Source organism: Ochlerotatus camptorhynchus, unplaced genomic scaffold, assembly GCF_037179485.1.
Source record: "Ochlerotatus camptorhynchus isolate MF236.1 unplaced genomic scaffold, CSIRO-AGI_Acam_v1.1 ptg000033l, whole genome shotgun sequence".
NCBI classification, from domain to species: domain Eukaryota; kingdom Metazoa; phylum Arthropoda; class Insecta; order Diptera; family Culicidae; genus Ochlerotatus; species Ochlerotatus camptorhynchus.
The window spans coordinates 1,923,640-1,946,901 of record NW_027040524.1 but is presented as its reverse complement, the minus strand read 5'-3'; the positions used below and the strand labels follow the sequence as shown (position 1 = coordinate 1,946,901).

Here is a 23,262-nt window from a genome sequence, read left to right as displayed (position 1 = left end):
ATTTGATTTCATCCGGGTTTTGGCACATGGTGACAAATCCGGAACTCAAACATCACTAGGAAATGGCATTTAATGCTTTAGAGGTTCCTGATAGCTTCGTGTCCCGGCAAAAGTTCCCCTGACATCGAACATCCAACACAAGCTTGAGCATCGGAGCCGCCCGCATAGAAAAATACCATTTCTAGAACAGTTCAAACTTCACTGACACCTTACTAGCTATGTTAACTTTACACAAAATAGTTTTGTTATGGTTTATGGAATGTAATAAACATTAAAGAAACACTACTTTCAACTGTTACAGTTTCTGGTATGTTCCAGCTAAATTTTGCTACGGTTGATCAACTATACTGAACTGTTGCAAAACATTACGAATAAAAGTTGTAAACAACTAGTACAACGCTTACGTGTTTAGATTATGGTTGCTTTATGTTTTTACAATTGGTACAAACAGAAGAAAACGCTTTTGATTGAAACTGTGCTCGTAAGTTCATTGTGTTGTTTTGTTCGTCATTTTATTTTTAAAACCCTCGGTAAATCATCTTTGGTAATATTAGCTTAAAGTATAAAATATTTCTTAAAAGTGCATGCAATTTCTACACAAATATTCAGGGCTAGCAGCCGTTTACATGTGAAGGAGATTTCGATGCTGGCGGCTCACATCATCCAAAAAGGAAATCCAAGCAGGTTCGTTTTGCCGGGGCCTTTTTATTTTCCAGAAATGGAATGGAGTTTGTTTTGCAGGGCAAATTCATTTATTTATTCATTTAATATTAAGATCAATAAACATGTTACCAAGGGCAAGGGAGGTATCCACAAAAAGAAATCTTGTAAATCACAATAAAATTAAAGAACAGCTCATGATGGCTGTATTCCGGATAAGCTACGACAGTATTTATTATAACGTCAATAAGTATGGTAATTTATACCATTTCATAGTATATCAGGAAGTTAACAACAATGGTTGGTTCTAAACCGTACTACCTTATTCGAAAGTTAATGGAAATAGTTTCACATATCCAACTAGAACCTTTTCTGATGTGGTAAGGCTATAGTTGTTCTGCTAAAAATGTATGGGAACAAGCGAGATTCCGTATGGTGAACGTTCTTAACCACCCATTGTTCGTATGGTTGGGTCTTCGAAAACCTTAATCCATATGGTCAAAACTTTATCTAGGTATGGTTTGATTAAAGTTGACTGAACCTTTCTCATTATGGTTTTCAGAGGAAGATAAACCATTTTCAATGTGGTAATCGTATGGTTGTGATTTATGCGGGCGGTCCTTTCGGGGTGTTTTCTTACAGTACCCGATGAGATCCTAAGAAGTGGAAACGGGGGTTTCTTCGACAGGAATTTGATGTGGCTCAGAAAATCATCACCAAGGATGCCACATTCGAAGGCAAGATGTAACAATCCGTTAGCTTTTTTAAGCCGGAGATTTTATTGTTGTTGCATTTTCCATTGAATTTAATGTGGTTATCATGGACTTTATCGGACCGCAGATGTATAATTTTCATTATAAAAATTTGAAAATTGATGTTTATTGACAATGAAAACTTGTTTGTTTATTTCACCGATTCTGATGACGTCACATAAAACATGACAGGACTGGAGTAGCTAGCCTGGTGTATGTAAAGGCCGGCGCACAATGCATACGTTTTCGGGTTTATTTTTTACAGATAATGCATGGACTAACTGTCAAAAAACCTGAAAACGTATCCATTGTGCACCGGCCTTAAGTCGTGTAGCGAGCCCATCTGTCAAAACCATAGAAATGTTTTATCTAGATAAACGTAATTTGTCCGAAATAGATTAGACACGAGCCAACTCATAAATTTTGTGCGCGTGTTTGTGGCTAGGATAAATATTTTCCGCAAACACGGCGGCAGATGCCAGTTTTGTGCTTTGATCAGATATTTCTATGTTATTACAGGCATAACATTTGATAACGGCACAAAAGCATTTGTAAACAAACTTTCTAAGGCCCTTTACACGCGAACCAAAGTACGCTCTCGCAAACCAATACCACTTTCGGAAAGGTGATAGTTGCCCCTATCCGATGATGTTGTTGGTTTGCGTGGGCGTACTTTGGTTCGCGTGTAAAGGGCCTTAGAAAGTTTGTTTACAAATGCTTTTATGCCGTTATCAAAGGCAGCCCTACTTTTGCTCAATAAAACAGATGAAATTATCCTTAATAAGTAAAAAAAATCTCCTTAAAATAGATCGGGTTGCTCCTTAAATGATTGATCAAAATATGTTAAAAATCTTAAAATGTTCAGTAAATATTTAAAGTACGCTCCCTAAAATAGAGAAAACTGTACATTAAGCATTTGAAAATGCTCCTTAGTATGCACCGCTTTGCACCATTTTGAAGTGTAATTGTACCATATATCATCGGAAAAGCTGCTGTAGAAAGGTTAATAAGTACCATGAAATCAGCTGAAATGTACAGTAAAAATGCACAAATGCACACAATGATTTACTGAACATTTCAGCTGATTTCATGGTACATATTTACCTTTTACAGCAGCTTTTCCGATGATATATGGTACAATTCCACTTCAAAATGGTGCAAAGGGGTGCATACTAAGGAGCATTTTCAAATGCTTAATGTACAGTTTTCTCTATTTTAGGAAGCGTACTTTAAATATTTACTGAACATTTTAAGATTTTTAACATATTTTGATCAATTATTTAAGGAGCAACCCGATCTATTTTAAGGAGATTTTTTTACTTATTAAGGAACATCGTCATTGTTTAATGATTCATTTACCTTTTTACCGTTATCAAATGTTATGCCTGATTTGTATGATCATTCATGCCGGTTTGTCGGTGCTTAAAATTCATCTCATTGTCGCGGGCCCATCGTCATCGAATAAGTCGAAACAAATAAGAATAAGGTGATCCAAGAGACGTTTCTCAGTGGAACTGACAGCTAGAAATCTAGAATGTGTAAGTGATCTGGTATTAATGGTGCTGAATGTAAACATAAACAAAGCAGAAATTCATATGAGAATAAACTGCCAGTTCAACTGTGATCTGTCAAAAAATCTCGGTAAACAAAAAAGTCAGCTGATCGTAGGGTTACCATTTAAAAAACAAGTGAAAAGGAGGACATTTCATTTAATTTTTAGAGAAAACGGAGGACAAAGTATAGATTTTTTATCATCAATGGAAGAGGAAAACGAGTTTTTATTAAACGTTTTGAAAACATGCACTTACTCAAAATTTATGATTTTCATAAGGTGTAGTGTGTAGTGTAATGTAGTCGTCATCAATTCGATTATAAGTATTCTTTTAAGGGAAAAGAAGTCGAAACATTATTTTATTCGAATACCTACATCAGATTTTTTTTTTTTTTTTCTTTATTTTAGAGATTTTTAGCCTGAGGCTAGTTCATCTCTTAAACATCAGAATTGATGGTCATCGAATAGTATCATTTCTGAATCCATGATTCCGACTTCCATTTTTCAAAATTCCTTACTTGTATTTACACTATTAGTATTTTGGTATCAGAGAAGACAAGACTGTTGAACCAATTAAATGCATTTTTTTTTTCAATATAAATAAACAAATACAATTGATTTGTTTGATTGTACCTCAAGACAATAAAATTTTAAAAACGGTGTTCAAACAAGAAGTGTTTTACTGAAATTACTCATACTTCATGCAGAGTAAACTCATCATCCCTTAAAAACAAACCGGTAAATTTTGAATATTTGATCAACCAGTATCCTTAATTAAAGCAATTTAAATGCACATACTAAAAAATTACAGCTTTTTTAACTTTTTTTGACAGACATACACTTTACAATGAGCTCTGTAATATGACTTAAGAGAGGAGCGGATTCAAAACAAACTGCCTTGGCAACCTCTGCCTGGGTGGTTTCTGGCAACACTGCCAATGCAACCAAGATAGGCGCTGCTCGATTGGCTCTGGCTTTGACAGTTCGTTTCGCTTCTCTCTTATACTAGACCCTTCATAATATTCCTGGTTCTGTATATACTTGGAAATGAACTAGTGAACTGTTTTGCATGAAAACGTCAGTTTAATAACTTCAAAACCTTTCAAATAGTATGAGGTTGTGTCAAAATTAATTGAAAAATTTATTTATTGAAATTTTGCTTGAAAATATTCAAGGATTCAAAAGGAGGATATTTTGAGGCAAAAGGAGGACATGTAAAAAATGTTGAATAAGGAGGACATGTCCTCCTTTAGGATACCATATGGTAACCCTAGCTGATCGCAACTGTCTCGTGGACAGCCTTGTTATCGTCGATGAAAGAAAAAAAGAAAGAATGATTTTGCAGCGAGTAAGAGCGTACTTATTAAAGTATCCCCCGCTAATCCGACAAATTTGATAATATGACTGTCAAGTCCATACAAATCAATGTTACCAATGTAAAAAAAAGCTCCATAAGAGACCGTGATGTCGGATTAAGGAGAGCCAGAGGAGGGAGATACCTTATAGGTAACTTTAAGCCCAGAAGGTCCCGAAGAAACGTGCTCAACTTTTTGGCTCAGCTCTGGTACTATCTTCGGTTCCCAAGCTAATCGATGCACCACTCGAAACATAGGAAAATCCACGAACCCCTCATTTTATCTGTCAAACTTTCATAGCGAATCAAAACAAACAAAGTGTAGTGCTAGAATTTCGACTAGAATGGGGTACGTCAATCGATTTGCTTGGGACCAATAGGCTACCCAAGTAACATTGCAAGTTTTATGAAGGTTTTAAAGCATGCTACAAGTCTAAATGATGGTCTACAGAATCCTTATAAAACCGAAATTGTTACTTGGGTAGGCAAGTAGTGGTCCAATTTTAAATCGTCAATTTCCACCGGTTGGTACAGTGGTGAACTTTGTGCGTCTTTCGAAGGCATTAAACGCATTTAAGCTTAATATGTAATATATCATGCGATTTGACTAATTTTCAATTTCAGCAGTTTACTTTACTTACCCCGAAGGAGAAACACGGGAAACACTTCAAGCCATCATTGCACAACTATGCTCAAAGAAACAATCTGAAGGATAAACAAATTCAAGAGATACCTAGCTGAATATAACTGAAGAAACTAAAGTATTTTTATTGCCATTCGGTAATATAAGAAGATGAAACTCGGTTCAATTTTTTATGGATTTATTTCATTTCATCACAAAAATCATAAATTAGCTCTATTCATATGGCATTCTTAGCTGTTGTTTGACATCCACATATGGTAAAACCTAAGAGAAGATTAAACAATACGGGCTGAAAACGCACCACTTTTCTGTCAAACGCGAACCAGCTCTTGATTGGCCGATTTGATGTGCGTAAGATAGAGATAGAGATAGATATAGAAAGAGATAGAGAAAGAGATTATAGAGCAAGAAGCCAGTTGTCTCCACTTAGTAAGAAACCAAAAGTTGGTTTTCCATAGAGAAATACCGTTGCAGCGGTGAAGGACAATCCCTTTGTTTACGTCGTGTGGCGACATCTACTATTTGCAAGTGGTACGTGAAACTAAGGCTATCTGCCATCTTGCCGGTGTCGATCGCTTTATCGAAAGTTTGGTGTCAACCTTTCAAAATGGCAAAATTGCTTTTGTAAAAATTGGCTTTAACCATCGATTTCTCGCGAGTTTAAAAAAAACATACACAAATGCAAAGTGGTGACTCCTTTAGGCAGAGGAGTGATTTGTCTACCAGCTGGCATTATTTATGTGCAGAAGTGAACTTTCATTTGCGAGAAATCAATGGTTGAAGTCATTGTTTACAAAAGAAGTTTCACCCCAATGAAATGTTGGTACAGAGTTGTTTTCTTGGTCACGGTATTTGTTTGGTGCCTTTTGTTCTTTGCTTGCCGCTCGGTCAGTGGTCTTTGCCAGAGACGACGTTTAATAAGAGACGCGCGGAGAGAATAAAAGTAAATTTGGTTGCACGGCCAACTAATTTCTTTTCTTGCAAGGGTTTGGCAACCCGCAATTTTAATTGACTTTTAATTTGAGCCACTGTCGTTTGCTTCAGCATCCCAGTAAAATGAATACTTTTTTAACCGTATCTGTAGTTTCGCTATTCAATGGAAGTATTTGCGATTGTAGCTTCTGTCGTAAACGTATCGCAACATGACCTTACTCTCCAAATTTATTTCACTGAATGACGCATTCCAAACCCCCGCTTGGGCTGATTGTCTTCCGGTGCTGACTTTGCGTTTAGTGAGTGCGTTGACAATATTGCGATCTAATACTTTGCATTTAAAGTAGAACCTTATAATGGTAGATCTGTGTATTGACACAGACTTACATATATATATATTTATTTATTTTTTTAAGTTTAAATAATTTAAACTTATTTCTTATTAATTAAATTTAATACCCGACCAGATACTACTATCAAAGTTATTACTATCAACCAACTGATCATTGATGACTGATATTGACATTGATAATCAATTTTTAATTTAATTCCGTTTAAACAACTGAACTTTGGGTGTTTTGTGTGACCGTGTATTTTTACTGGCAACTCTGAATGGGTACGTTGTAAGGTTCCTTCTGAATTATTTCACCATGCTTAAATCTGTCAAATTTAATGTCAACCAATCTATCTACTTATTCTCCTTTGTTTATATTCATAATTTTATTTACTATTTGCTTGCCCTATTTACTACATCTCCCTCCTTCTCCACTCTGAATTTCGAATCAGTAAAAAATGCTTAAAAGTTTGAGCAGTAAGACTTTCTGGATTAGAATTAAAAAGTACAGGAACAGAAAACAAAAACTTGCGAATCCAAACAAGGAATTTTATATCGACTGGTTCTCTAGGTTTTGATTTATTGAAAATTAAAATCAGCGGTGATCTAAGTAGACATGTTTTTCTGCGTGCTGAACGTTTTTCATCAAAAGTTTCAAGATATCAACCTGTCTACAACTATATATTTTTTTGTCACTGTATTAACCTTTTTTTCTCTTTTAGTCATCAAGTTAGAAGAATACGCGATACACAAATTGATCATCAAACCGTTTTGGTCGCTTGATCACCTCTCGCTTTCGAAGATCCCTGGACGTCTTAGCCGAACCTGATGCTTGAATCTCGGAATCTGGCGTGGAAACCATTTCCTCCTCCGGAAGAGTTATTTGCCCACCGTTATCACCTTGAAATACTTCGACGAATTTTTCCTGCTCAGGATGATTGTCAGATGTGATGGATTCAGGCGCTCTTTTAACTTCTCTGATGTTGCGAGCATACTGTATTCCTGTTTTGCTCATGATTACGATTTTGGCTCCTTCCCTGGCTATTACTGTGAATCTTTCTGATGAAAAGGTAGGATCAGTCTTGCTTCTTTTGTTTTGCGCAAGCAACACCGTGTCACCAATTTTAATATTTGATTCCTTGGCTCCTCGAGAAGAATCTGCATAATTCTTACTGATTTGTTTTGTATCTGCATCTTTTTCCCTCAGTTCTGAACGATCGAGCTCACTGCCGCACGGGTCTGACCACATACTGGGGAAGGTACCTCGGTACTTCCAGCCAACCATCAACTCAAATGGAGTTACTCCTAGGCGTGAATGAGGGACCAGCGTATTGTGTCGGTGTACATAGTCTTGCAGTGCAGAACGCCAGTTTTTGCCGTCAAGCTTCGATGCAGCCAACGCTTTAATAATCCCTTGGTTCTGCCTTTCAACTGCCCCGTTGGATTGTGGGCTGAGTGGTATAGATTTGCGAATTTCAACTCCCTTATCTTGCCAAAAGTTAACGAACGATGCACTTTGAAAAGGAGGCCCATTGTCGCTTTGAACGATGATTGGGCACCCCCACATTTGGAAGACTTTACATAGCGCTTGATTTGTACTGATTGCATCTAAACCTTTCATCTCTATCACGCACAGATATCGAGAATACGTATCGATGACCACCAGGAGCTCGCCAGAACCATAATTAGGAATCGATAGAAAATCTATCTGTAAGATCTCCCATGGACCCTCGGGTAGATCCCTGCTTGTTAACGGCAACGGAGGATTCCTTTTCGATAATAGCACACATGTTTCACACTCCTTAACAAAACGAGAAACTTCCTTGGACATGCGAGGCCACCAGAAAAATTGACGCATGATACGCTTTGTGGCCACTTCTCCAACGTGACCTCCGTGAGCCAAACTAAGAGCCTTTTTACGAAGAGAAGCTGGCAAGACCGTTCTATTGTCTTTAACCACAAGCGAACCTAGAACATACAGAGTTTTCTTCTGTGCTTCAAATCCACTAAGTTCTGCTGGCCATTTCTTCGATTCCACTGCTATTCGAACTAGTTTAAGCTCATAGTCGCTTTCCGATTCATTTTCGATTTCACTCCATGTCATCTGCATGCAGCCGGGATCTAGGGCATAAAGGTAATGGTTATCTTCTTCCTGATCAAACGGTAGATCTTGCTGTGTCGCTGGAATCAAACGAGACAGGGCGTCTGCCACGTTATGGCAACCTGGTACACGTTGAATCGAAAAGTCATAAGGCTGCAATCTGAGCGCCCAACTCTCTGCTCTTGAAACAGCCCTTTTTCCCAATCTGTGGCTAGTATTGAAAATGTACTGATTTGCTTCCGCATCAGTGCGAATTGTGAAGCTTCTGAACAGCAGATAGAATGAGAATCTCTCAACTGCCCATACCACAGCTAGGGCTTCCCTTTGCGTCTGTGGGTATCGTTGTTCTGCGGAGCTGAGAACCTTTGAAGAACACGCAATTATCCTAGGCATGCCCTCAGCATTAAATTGAGCTAGAACCGCTCCAAGACCTATCGGAGATGCGTCTACGAATAATTCAATTCGATCATTTGGACTATAGTATCCCAATCGTTTAATGGAACTGAGAGCTTCGTCCTTGAAGAAGTTGAATTCATTTTCCTCGTCGTCTGTCCAATAGAACTTATCAGAAGTGGCTAGCAACCGCAGATGTTCCGTTTTCGTTGCTCGATGTGGGATGAATTTGTCGATGAACGTGATTAAGCCTAAGAAGCTCTTGACCTCGGAACAATTTGTAGGCCTCCTGAAATCCTTGATAGCCGCCACTTTCTCTTCTTCAACCTGCCAGCCTAGTGGAGTTAGAGTGAATCCCAAAAATTTCACGGACTGACTACCAAATACACATTTGCTTGCGTTCAACTTCACGTTGTGATTATCGAGACAAGCACGCACTGCTGCCACATTCTCATCATGCTCTGCCTTCGTCTTTCCAAATATCAGCACATCGTCAAGATAGTTCTTGCAACCTTTACAACCTGCCAACACTTTTCTTTGTAGAGCTTCCTGAAACAAGTCGGGAGCATTACACAAACCGAAAGGAAGCCTTACGCAACGAAACATTCCAAATTCTGTGAAGAAGTTGGTAAGATGTCTGGAATCCTCGTCAAGTTCCATGTGGAAAAAAGCATTTGACAAGTCGATCGTGGAAAACCAATTTGCACCTTCCAACTCTGCAAGAATTTTCTCTAATGTTGGCATCGCAAATGGAGTACGGTGAATGTATCGATTGGGTCCCCTTAGGTCAATGACCAATCGTATATCGTCTTTTCCTTTCGGGATCACTAACATCGAAGAACAGAACGAAGAGTCCATGCCGTCCACAACTGGTTCAATGATGTTTGCGGATACCAGACCTTCCAATCTCTTCTCCACCAGAGGCTTAACAGCTACAGGTATGTTCGAAAATACATTCCTGCAGGGTGGCTTCGTTTTGTCGTAATAAATCTTTACAGGAGGAATGTTAAACTTGGGAAAGATTAGATCCGTACTGATTGCAGCAATCTCTCCAGCCAAAATTGATGACTCGTATGCGGATCCTTCTGTATGGAAAGGTACTTTGAGGCCAAGCATCAGAATACTATATCTCGAAGCTGTTGGTCTACTAAGGAGGGCCCGAATCTCTTTGACGACGTAAAACTTTTCCAACAACACTGGTCTGTTCTCGGAAACGTAAAGATGTGCATCGAATGTGGCAAGGACTTGGATGTATCCAACAGTGGCATAAGCTTTCAATTGACGATCTGAGGAGTCCTTAACATTGTATACCTCCTTGCTGTATTCAGGGTTCTTGATTAGCTCGTGAAACATTTCTTCAGTGAATGTATTCACTTGTGCCCCTGAATCGATAAGGAAAGTACAGGCCATTCCCGCTACCTTAGTCGTAATGAATGCCTCATCATATTCCTGGAGGTCTGTTCGAATCTAGTTTTAATGCAAACTAATTGGTATTTTCCAAAACGTTAATTTAAAATCTAAATACTTACTCTTTGCACTGACTCTGATCCTGCCTCAGAGTTACTTCTCATGCTATCGTTTAATGCGTCGTGTTCGACACATTCCTCCTCTTCATTGTAACATCGTTGAGAATGTCGTTTAATGGCGAGATTTGGATATTTTGTTGATTTCGAATCTACGACCTGACAGACAAAATACAGTTTCAGTTTCATGTCATGTATATCACATTTATTACCAAATCATGTCTTATTCTTTATTTTATTCATTTTTAAAGATACAAACTTAAAGCATACTTATTATTCCAACGCAGAGTTTAGCAGTTCATAAATTGAATTAAAACTTAAGCAGACTTATTTTTTTTTTTTTATAAATGGATAAATGGTTGGGGTTATTCCCCGAGTTCAGTGACGTCGAATAACTAACGCTATTCAAATATATACTTGAGTGATGGGGCTCGCCCAGAATAACCCCCAAATGTAAGTAATTTAATTAGAAATAACTTCACTCACTGTTTCATCTTCAGTTGAGGTATCCTCGGTTTTATCGATGGCCGCAAGCTTCATCGGTGCATCTTCCAATACTTCGGACGCCAGTCGCTTTGGTACTTGACCAACGAGAGACGGACAGGCACGTCGAATATGGCCAATTCTTCCACAGTTGTTACAGATTTTATCCTTGCAGTTGCAGTCTTCTGCCGAATGATATACTGTGTTGCATCGCCAGCATTTCTCAGACGAAGAAGATCGATCCGAGCCCTTGCCTCTGAAAAATCGTCCTCGTGGGGCTCGCCAACCTGCTCGTGGCATCTGATTGACTCGTTGATATGGATTCATACGTACCGAATTGCGCTCAGGGAACCTTTGCTGACGATTCATACTACGAGGATATGGTACGTTTACAGCAGCAACTGCAGACTGTTCAGGGGTTCCTCGCTTACGCAAGACGAATTCTTCATTCAATCTTATTGCTTCGATTTCTCGTACCTTATCTACTAGATCCGTAAAACAGCCGTTCCTGCTTAACATCTTCAAAGCCGTCGTGCGTACATCCTTATTACGTGCGTGTTCAGCAACTGTTGAAACTATCTCTTCAAATTCCTTTTCAGCCTCAAATCCACAGAGTCGAGCTGTTGAACCAACTCGAGTAATGAATGTCAGATCAGTTTCATTTGTTTTCTGTGCCATTAATGCCAACTTGCGTCTCATGAGCATAACATCAGAGCCTGATCCAAAATAAGACTTGAGCCTATGCATGGCATTTGAGAACGGCTCTGTTTCGGAGTCAGGATCGTCGTTTTGGGACTTCGTGTTCCTGAATATTTCCAACAGCCGGTTCCCAGCTTTTACTTTAAAAACTGTGAACATCGTTTTTTCGTCTTCAATACCTGCTAGTTTCATGGAATCCATCAGCAGATCCTTCCATAACTCGAATGTCTGTCGATGAATGTCCTCGTCATCCGCCGATTTGCACTCCGGTACGTTAATCGACGCCACGGACAGTTGGTTCATGGATGACAAAAAACGTGATTCCTCTTGAGCTGTTGTGGTAGTCGTATTCCGTGTACTGCTTAGTCTATTCGGGTTATCGAATCCAAACATGGAGTTCTCTGTTGAACAGCCACTATCGGTTACCGATGGGTTCTTGATACTCGCAGTGAGTTCCTCATTTTCCTTCCTCTTCTTCCTAAGTTTCTTCGCTAGCAATGCCGTTTTAGCCTTCTCCGCAGCCAATTCTTTAGCCATCTCTTCCAATTTGTTTTTTTTCTTCAGCTTCGGTTTTGATAGTGGACCGAGCGGTGAACCATTTTCTACAACAAAAATTAATCAAAAACAATCGTTCGTTACCAGAAATTTTCTAATTATTTTTATTTAGTTTTTATTCATCAAAATCAAAATCTATTTCTCTTTTTTTTTTAACTAAACGTTTCTCGGCTATCTAATATTTATTTGCATACGATTTGCTTAACTTGAAAACCAGACAGCCATCTTTTTTTTTTTTAATCGGTTTTTTTTTATTTTATTTTATTCCGTGACCTTTCGCGCGACATCTTTTAAAATTATTACTTTTATTTGAATCGTGACCTCTCGACACATTTTTTTTTTTATTTTCGTATTTCCGTGTCCTCTCGCACGGTATAGTAATTTTGATCGAGACCTCCCGCTCGAATAAAACGTGGTTCGTGACCTCTCGCACGACCATTTTTTTTTTCAACTCCGTGGCCTCTCGCACGATAAATAGACATTCCCAGCCTTTTAAACAAATTCATCAAGTATTTTACATTCAATATCTGTAAAACTTTCATAATCGTAATAAATCAATAGTTAGATGAACTATTGAACTTCCTTTTTTCAATTATACTTACCCACCGACTGTGCCATGTCGTAAACGTATCGCAACATGACCTTACTCTCCAAATTTATTTCACTGAATGACGCATTCCAAACCCCCGCTTGGGCTGATTGTCTTCCGGTGCTGACTTTGCGTTTAGTGAGTGCGTTGACAATATTGCGATCTAATACTTTGCATTTAAAGTGGAACCTTATAATGGTAGATCTGTGTATTGACACAGACTTACATATATATATATTTATTTATTTTTTTAAGTTTAAATAATTTAAACTTATTTCTTATTAATTAAATTTAATACCCGACCAGATACTACTATCAAAGTTATTACTATCAACCAACTGATCATTGATGACTGATATTGACATTGATAATCAATTTTTAATTTAATTCCGTTTAAACAACTGAACTTTGGGTGTTTTGTGTGACCGTGTATTTTTACTGGCAACTCTGAATGGGTACGTTGTAAGGTTCCTTCTGAATTATTTCACCATGCTTAAATCTGTCAAATTTAATGTCAACCAATCTATCTACTTATTCTCCTTTGTTTATATTCATAATTTTATTTACTATTTGCTTGCCCTATTTACTACAGCTTCCTTTCATGTATGAGTGAAATCTCTCTTTTGAAGTCTTTCACAAATTTTACTATCTTGAAAAATTACACCGGAAACACCTTGATCTTTGTAACAGAGCATATGTAGATGTATTTCGTTGCGCTGAAGCAAATATTTCGTGAGAACATAACGAGAATACAGCTGGTGAATAACAATAATATTCCGTTCAATTTCACTTTTCATACTTAATTATAATTATTGAAATCTCAACAGTTAACCAGCGTCTGGCTGAAAATCTCCTTAATAAAGACAACCAACCTCAAAAATTAAATTCAACCCCAATCTCAATACTTCCCATGCTTTTCTTCGTGAAGCGCTCGTGTTTATTTACATTGCTCGATTGGAACCGCGTTTGACGGTTCGATTGGAACTTTCGGCTTCAGTCTTCGCGCGTCTCTTATTTAACATCGTCTCTGGTCTTTGTCATCAATGTGTGAAATAAAAACACTTTGTGTTTTACCTATCGAAACGGCAGCCCAAAGCCTGTGATGGAAGAAAAAGCCAACTCAAATCTGCGGACAAGAATCCAAATATCGCATTGCGGAAAATGCGATCATTTAAACTTGAATTGGAAGTGATTTACACTGAACGAAAACATCCGTAGTATTTCGGGTGATTTTTGAATTGCTCGAGTCTTTTAACAATACGCTGTTGAATTTCAAATGGTTTCTTCATGCTTGAATTCGTCATTAACTGATGAGCATCCATATGACTGTCCTCCAAATAAAGCATGACATTTATTTGAAAATTGGCTGTAAAACCTCAGAGGACATTAATTGAGGGATAGGATGACTTGCAAATGCTTAGATTTTTAATTAGATTGATTACATTTCCATATTGAATAGCTATGAACAACCATACATCATGGATACAAAAATTACTTGTTGGTGTTGGTAGAGGAAACTTCCTCCACCACGAAGTAGGCAATTTACGGTTTTCACGCTTTACCAATGTTCGTACAACCTCTGATAGCGATAGATATGCTTCCACTTTGTTTGCCTGCTCAGAACAGCGTCATTTACATTATCGTTATGATAGAATTATTTACATTATCGTTATGAATGATTTTCTTTAAGGGGCTGAACCAAATGCATTTCAATTTAAGATGACAATCATCCTGTAGAGAGCATTGCGTATTCCAACTGAAGGCCCTATCCTTTCTCATAACAATGTTCATTCTGTATTCCAGAGGAAATTCATCTGATTTCAAAACAACCGCCATCCGCTTGCAGCTATCATTCGAAAAGGTGATTTCGATGTTTCGATTTGAATGGTCTGACCAAAGTTTGTCAATTTCGTGGTGGAAGAAGTTTCCTCTACCAACGAAGAATTTTTGTATCCATAATGCAATGGCTGGTCATGGCTATTCAGTATGTAAACAATCTAATTATAAATCTATTTTAAAGCTCTTGCATGTCATACCATTCTTTAAGCGGCGCCGGTGGTGTAGTGGTAAGCGTGATTACCTCTCACCCCAGCAGGTCTGGGTTCAATCCCAGTCGGCGCCGCCGGGATGTTCTGAGGCATAACATCTCTGATCACGCCTTCCTTCGGATGGGAAGTAAAGCCGTTGGTCCCCGGTTCATGAGTTGATGGGTCGATAGGTAGAGTCCAGGTGTGGGAGCTGCCTCCCTGGCGTCGGTAGCATTGGTGCACAGCACGGAAAACAAGATCGACGGAAAACAAACCAAAGGAAAAATACCATTCTTTAATTTTGTCCTCTGTTTAACAGCCAGATTTTCATCCTTCATTTGGATGTTCATTATCTGACTATTTCAACCGTAAGACAATCATTCCAAATTCGAATGCATATTGTTAAAGAGCTCGAGCAATGCAATAATCATTCGAAGTATTGTGGATGTTTTCGTTCAGTGTGTGCCGATTGTGCCGGTCATAGAGCAGGCTGCGATTGTTTGTAAAATATCCAACCCGGCAACCCGGTATTTCTGACAACTTGAATGTTTTGGTTTAAAATTGCAGGGATAAATCTGAGACGGGACTTGACAATCGGGTAGCGATTTCGAGCCAATTTGCTGTCAAATCCAAGTCAGTTGCTGATTGGTCGATATGACAGTAGCAATCGTGAAATAAAAAGTACAGAGGGATCACACCATTCTGATTAGCAGTGATGCCGAAATCAATGTTGATGTCAATGGCGTTGTTAATTGTTTATATTTGCGAAAGTGAAGTTGTAAAATAACGTCCACGGCGTGCTTCAAGCGATGGATATTCTTGTTTGTTTATGGTTGTTTTTATTGTGCTAATCAAAAATGATGTACAAGGTGCTAAACTGCGGTAGAAACCTCGAATCAAATTAAAATTAAAATAGAAAAATCATTCTGCAATCCTGGCATCATTGATCAACTCCGTCAAATACCATGCACTAATTTTTGACGGGCATTCATCAAAAACATTAAGAACAGTGAGAAGCTGGATTGTCAAGTCCCGTCCCGGGGATAAATCGGTCTAGTGTAGATTACCAAGCAGGAATGCAATATCTAAAAAAGAAAATAACATCGAAAAATACTACCGCCGTCGGAAGTATGTGAGGAATAAATGCTCCCATAAATGTGGATGTGGTTACTATCCCATGGGAACTGATCGGACATGCTTCTTGATCGGTTGTACATGATGCTCGAATTCATAGTATTCGTTCGCCAGCCGATTGAGGGTGGCGCCGGAAGTGGCATGTGTGCGAAATTTTGGTGTTCTATGTTCATAACTAAAGGGTGATACGGTCAAAATTTGGTCAAGGGAAAACGCGTGTAAATCGGTGAAATCGTTTATTTAAAAAATCAAATTAAATTTCTTTTTCAAGTTCAATTAGTATAAAATTCAGGAAAAATATTCAGTTAGACTTCCGCTTTTCCAAATCCGAATTGCCGGGCCTTACGCTTGATCCCTGCCATCAGATTTTGTACAGCCACCTTGTCCACCTTCTTCGCCGCAGAAAGCCAGTTTGCCTTGAACTGCTGCTCGCCCTTAGCAGTTTTTTGGTCTTCTTTAGGTTCCGCTTGACAATAGCCCAGTATTTCTCAATTGGGCGGAGCTCTGGCGTGTTGGGAGGGTTCTTGTCCTTGGGAACCACCTGCACGTTGTTGGCGGCGTACCACTCCATGGCCTTTTTACCGTAATGGCAAGATGCCAAATCCGGCCAAAACAGTACGGAACAACCGTGTTTCTTCAGGAAAGGCAGCAGACGTTTATTCAAACACTCTTTCACGTAAATTTCTTGGTTGACAGTCCCGGAAGATATGAAAATACTGCTTTTCAAGCCACAGGTACAGATGGCTTGCCAAACCAGATATTTCTTTGCGAACTTTGACAGTTTCATGTGCTTGAAAACATTTGCTACCTTTCCCCTTCCTTTTGCCGTATAAAACTCCTGTCCCGGAAGCTGCTTGTAGTCGGCTTTGACGTAGGTTTCGTCGTCCATTACCACGCAGTCAAACTTCGTCAGCATCGTCGTGTACAGCCTCCGGGATCGCGCTTTGGCCGTCGTATTTTGTTTATCATCGCGATTTGGAGTCACTACCTTCTTGTAAGTCGATAGTCCGGCTCCTTTTTTGGCTCGATGCACGGTTGTAGACGATACACCCAGCTTATTTGCGGCATCTCGGAGAGAGAGGTTAGGGTTTCGCTTGAAACTACCGGCAACTCTCTTTGTCTTCTCAGCGGCTTCCGGTTTTCGATTTCCCCCCGATCCAGACTTCCTAGCTGTCGACAAACGTTCCCCAAACACTTTAATTACATTTGTAACGGTTGATTTGGCAACTTAGCAATTTTGCCAACTTTGCGTGAGAGTAACTCGGATTTTCGCGATGCGCGAGCAAAATTTTGATACGCTGCTCTTCTTGCTTGGACGGCATTTTGACAACTGAAGAGTGAATTCCAAAATCAAAATAGGAGCAACATTCTACACACACACACCTTCAAAATGAGGGGTGTTCAGGTTTTTTAAATGCAAAATTGAAAGAAATACGTCAAGTTGATATTGACCAAATTTTGACCGTATCACCCTTTAGGATAATAAAATTCCTGTGTATTAGGGTTTTATTATGCCCTCAAATGCAAACTAGAAACCTAGCCTTTCGTTATATGAAAAGCAACGGTCTAGCAGCGGCCGAAAAGAGTTGGAACCGGTGGGGGACATAGTTGGAGACTGAATATAGAGGATGAAGAATATGACTTCTGTAGTTTGTTTTGTGTGAGTTGCAGCATTATTTGAAGTAATACCAACAATCAATACGAAACTAACGATTTTAAATTGGCTCACCACTTTAGTAGCCTATTGGTCCCAAGCAAACGATTAACGTACCCTATTCTAGTTGAAATTCTATTACTACACTATGTTTGTTTTGATTCGCTATGAAAGTTTGACAGATAACATCAGGGGTGTGTGGATTCATGCAGAACATGCAGGGGTGAGTGAAATAGCTTGGGACTGCTTGGGACCGTTGTTCTGGTACTGAGTGAGCCAAAAATAATAATGATTTTCTTCGGGACCCAGTGGTCTTAGAGTTACCTCTATGGTAATACCAACAATCAATACGAAACTAACGATTTTAAATTGGCTCACCACTTTAGTAGCCTATTGGTTCCAAGCAAACGATTAACGTACCCTATTCTAGTTGAAATTCTATTACTACACTATGTTTGTTTTGATTCGCTATGAAAGTTTGACAGATAACATCAGGGGTGTGTGGATTCATGCAGAACATGCAGGGGTGAGTGAAATAGCTTGGGACTGCTTGGGACCGTTGTTCTGGTACTGAGTGAGCCAAAAATAATAATGATTTTCTTCGGGACCCAGTGGTCTTAGAGTTACCTCTATGGTAATACCCCGTACAGACTATGGCTTATATCATGTAATATAGGCTGTCTTGCAATGAGCACTCATACATCTAGTTTTCACTGGAAATCCTATGTATGAGTGCTCATTGCAAGATAGCCTATATTACATGATATAAGCCATAGTCTGTACGGGGTATAAGCATAGAGGTAACGCTAAGACTAGAAGGTCCCGAAATAACTTGCTCAACTTATTGGCTCAGCTCTGGTACTCTCTTCGGTCCCAAGCTAATCGATTCACCCCTCGAAACATAGAAAAAACCAATAACCCCTCATTTTATCTGTCAAACTTTCATAGTGAATCAAAACAAACATTGCGTAGTACTAGAATTTCGACTAGAATGGGGTACGTTAATCGTTTGCTTGGGACCAATAGGCTAGTCAAGTAGTGAGCCAATTTAAAATCGTTAGTTTCGTACTGATTGTTGATGTAAGGGTACTGATTAACTACCTCTTTTCTCTTGAGCCAAAGCTAGAACCATTTTATTTTTATTTTATTTTTTTTATAGTCATTTTAACGCTCTTGGATTAGAACTCGAAACTTTGGCGTGAGAGGTATGGATGCTAACCACTACGCCAGGGTCACCCCAACTAGAACCTACATTTCGGATTTAAATCTATAAGTGAACCGAGAAAAAACTGCGATTCTGAGTTCCTCTGGTACATTCAATTAGATGATGCTCCTGAATATACAGTCTAACAGTGCGTAACGTTGTAAACAACTTCAATGACAGTTGTTCAGCAGTGCTCCCATTTTATTTAGAACAATCCAATGCCTACGATATTGTGCCGAAGGTGTGCTGATGAATGTGTTCAAGCTGTACCGAATCTAATTTCGGCACAATGTGCTGAGCGATTTACCTCTTGCTGTAATAATATATTCAGATTGACAAGTATTAAGAGTTTACGCGATATAATTTGTATTCTTGTACGATGCAAAAACGATACATCGGGTAAAGGTTAAAAGTTGGCTTTATATACGATAAAACTTAAACATAGTGCGATGAAATTTATTTTTATATTCAAAGTGTTTTTATGTTACTTCATACGCGAAGTTAGCGATTTTTAGAGTTGGTTGGAAATGCTAACATGAAGCTTTAGTGTGATAATTTATTAGCTAGATGATGATCTTTAGAAGAGGGTAGGTGGATATTTCCGTTAGAGTACGGCAGTATGAAAATTGAATAGAAGTTGAAAATGAGCAAAGGGCCATTAATGCAACAGTATAAAGTCAAAAGCACACCATTTGCCTAACCCGTACGATGTACGCGGAAACAGATCATTCTAAAGATCATTCTCTAGCTAATAAATTATCACACTAAAGCTTCATGTTAGCATTTCCAGCCATTCTTATATGCCATTTGGACTAACACTATTGCATTGTACGATTCCATCTGTGCGTTATTATGAAACTTCTGGTTATCTGTGTACCTAAAGTCTGCATTAAAACGGATTAAAAACACCAAAATCAGATGAAACGCGTCCTAAAAAGTGTGAAAACTGTCATTGTATGAGCAGTATCAAAACGAAAAATTAGTCTAAAAACTTAATGGGAAAGCACCTCAAAACGTTTAAATGATTATAGAAACCCAACTTGCAACGTAACACAAAACTACCTAGCAAATGCAAAATATAACCTACAATAATAAAAATTGCCTCAAAACGCTGAAATGGTTATTTAAACGTCCTGAAAACTCTCAAAACAGTCTCGAAAACGTCAAAATAGCCCTAAATACGTCATAATACTAAAAATGGCCATACAATAGCTAAACAAGCCGTCAATTACCAAAATGGCTTCAAAACACTACCATGGTCTAGAATAGCTTTAGAAATACTAAAATGCCTTTATCGCTAAAACAGCCAGACAACTTCTATAATAATCTTTTTAAACGACAACTGAAATATCAAGATGGTCCTAAGACGCCAAAAATGTTAAAACTGGCCTAGACTATTCTGGCTTTAAAATGGTGAAATGTCCTTGAAATTGACAAAATGGCATGAGAACGCCTGAATAATTTTGAATTTATTGAAAAAGCAGTCCATCATATAACATCAAAACAATCATAAAACTGAAGTTAGGGGCTAAGTAAGTAAGTCTTTCGTGGGATTGACACTGATGAAGACTGCATATTAGACTGATGCAAAATTTGAAATTTTCGTTCCACAGTGCTCAAACGGTTCCAAATTGGGTTCTGATAATCCTTCCAAAACTAGAACGCATTTAGTAAGAAACTGACTTGGCACAAATCATATGAAGTTTACATGGAAATTACTATGGGAGACTGAAATTTTTTGTTCATATCTATCTAATAATTCACCATACTGTTCTGCTTTATTAAATGATAGCTGTGCATGTAGTAAATTTTTGCAGTTACAACTTTGTTGAAAACCACGTTTCTTCGATAAAATGGAAGGAACAAAAGTTATTAATGATTCTTATGATTATGCACTGCTGAATACAGTGTTGCCAACAAAACAGCTACTTGATCATGCCATAAGATTATCAATATTTTAAACAATTAATAACAATTTAAAATGATGTTTGACTGAAAAACAATCTTCTGCAAGGTTGTAGCTGAGAATATTTCCAGTGCAATACGAAAAAAAGGCTAGGAGACAGCGAACATAAAACTTGTTTTTCCAATAGTAATTTCCATATAAAATTCAAATGGTTTGTGCCAAGTCAGTTTCTTTCTAAATAAGTTCAAATTTTGGGATGCTAATCAGGACACGATTTAAAACTGTTTGAACAGTTGAGCGAAAATTGGACATGTACATATTTGAAACGCAAAATTAACTCCAAAAACAATGGAAATTAAATAATTTAAACTAAGTGTCAAATATGAAATGAAAGCCTGTAAAATAACCGAAACCAATGCAACTCACCTCTTGCAGTTTACTGTATATTTCAATAAATTCTGTTCAATCCTCATTCACATCTGAAAAAAAAAACAAACAGAAATTTCTTCGTTAAGCTTTATTAGAACATTGAAGCATTCTGGGAAGCATTAATATTTAATTTTAACGACTTTCACGTCCATTACTTCAGCACCCTCCCCCACCGCAGTAACGCAGCATCATCGACGTTATCGTAATGGAATCAAGCTTCAATTGATTCCATCACAGTGTGCAATCAACCGTCCCAGCTAAACCTGGGAGATTGGAATTCGATATTGCATTGAATAATCCTGCGAGCGCTCGTCAGTCGCACAGTATACGTTCAAAATATTTTCAACATTCATCTCGACATTACCACACTAAACCAACTGAACACTATAGACCACGACCGTAACGTAAAACCGCAAACTTGATCGTTTCACATTTCGTCGTAAAATTATCATAATAATGAACGATTTGAATTGCTGAAAACGTACGTAGGTAGGTACCTATCCTTCCAACAACGACGACGACGACGACGACGATGAGAAGAGCGACATTTGCAAAGCTTGAGTTTATGTACTAGATTGTCGTCGTCGGCTATTGTAAGACTAAGATGACGTGGTATATACGACTTTGTGGATTTGTAACAGTATTACTGCTGCTGCAGTAGTAATGATATCAAATCATCTGAAACTACGAAACTCCTACTGCCATCTATAGCCCCCGGACCAGCGTAGCAGTCAGAGAACACTCGCTGTCGCATCGCGTATCATTATCGCATTCCTTGCACTGGCACTGGAAGCGAGTGAGTTTGTGCAATTTATACAAATTTGATAAGTAGCGAAGAAAGCAATGAGTTTAATTTTGCAGGGAATGAATTGGGTCGGCTGTACTGCCTCCAGTGACTTTTAGTTATGGTACGTATACAAGTAGAATTTGGAAATAAGTGTACTTGATGAAGGCATATAGACAACCTCGTGTAGGACATTTAAAATTTCAAAGTATAAATAATGTATGTATTTTCTAAGGGTATTCTGCAAGCTACTAGAGTCTACCCAGTTCGGTCTGAGCTGAATCTTCCCAAAAATGGGTAAATACGCATTTACCCAAATCTGGGTAAACATACTTGGGACAGAAGCTGGGTAACGCTTACTCAGATGTTGACATTTGATAAATGGGTAACTTTACCCATTTCAATAGAAATTAGTTGATATGACCACTGCAGTAGCTCTATCAAACATAACCTCACCCGACTTGCTCTTCTAGCCTGTTAATGATAGGTGAGGAAATTATTCTGAAAAATGTATAACTATGGAATACGACAATGTAATTCTCAAATAAGGATATCGTTACAAATGCTTACCATTTATCGAGATTTGATTTTAAATTAGTTCTGTAAATTAGGAACAACGACAAACATTTGGCATCGAGAAAAGCGGCGCAGAATATCTAGATAACCTAGAATTATAAGAAAGTACAATCTCAGAAACTAACAATACACCTACTAACTGTAGCTGCCGGTAGCATTCACCATCCAAACAGTTCCGTAGCTATAAAATTTGTAGTATCAGAATTGTATATTATGAATGAGCATTAAAACTTTCCCATTTACCCACAATTTGGGTAGATTCTACTCATCAGAACAACACTAGTTCACCCAGATTTTGACAACTCCTTACTGGATACAAGAATGGGTGCCATCTACCCAGTCACTGGCTAGATTCAGAATAGCGTGTATAGATTGCTAGATCACCTGTAAGCCCTTCTGGTTTCGTCTTCTTCTTCTTCCTTGCATTTCAAGCTTATTGCTTATCGCATATTAGCTTATTTTGTGCTCTCAACTTAGTGTTCGAGATGCGCTTCCACAGTTATTAATTGAGAGCTTCTCAAGTAGCATTTTACGTTTTATGAAATGCTACAAGGCTGCTATAAAACAGCATTCATGGCAGGGGGAACGACACTCATTTGGATGTATTTTTTCAGTCTAGTAATTACTTGGGATTTTCGGGGAAAACATAATTGATGGGATTTTTTTGAGTGTGTCGTGTTGACGAAAATAGAGCAGGGATAGAAAAAATAGATGGGAATAGATCAGGCAATTGATGTGATGTGAGGGATGTTAAAAAATTTCAGAGGGATACGAGTCTGAACGCGAAGAGGATAGGTGTAAAAAGAAGAAAAATTTGCTGCAATGAAGCGTCCATGAATTACGTAACGCTTATAGGGGGAGAGGGGGTCACCTGTATCGTTACGAATTATACATAGGGGAGGAGTAGTAAAGCCTTGCGTTGCGTAAAAAAGAGAACAGTTTGTTTTTTTTTCGTTTCTTGATGTAAAGTTTGAAAA

At 38.3% G+C, this 23,262-nt stretch overlaps 2 protein-coding genes across 2 annotated transcripts in view; both read right to left on the bottom strand.

The window, feature by feature from the left end:
- GlcAT-P (Glucuronyltransferase P) overlaps nt 1–23,262 on the bottom strand; it is a 216,998-nt gene that overhangs the window by 54,836 nt on the left and 138,900 nt on the right. The window contains exon 2 of the mRNA XM_065231529.1: nt 20,923–20,975. The gene's annotated coding sequence lies outside the window, so the exon portion shown is untranslated. The remainder of the gene's footprint in view (nt 1–20,922; nt 20,976–23,262) is intronic.
- LOC135708941 (uncharacterized) lies at nt 6,959–11,964 on the bottom strand. Its single transcript, XM_065231136.1, has 3 exons — nt 11,607–11,964; nt 7,145–7,533; nt 6,959–7,096 (listed from the first exon to the last, which is right to left on the bottom strand). The coding sequence occupies exons 1-3, from the start codon at nt 11,962–11,964 to the stop codon at nt 6,959–6,961; spliced, it is 885 nt and encodes a 294-aa protein (XP_065087208.1).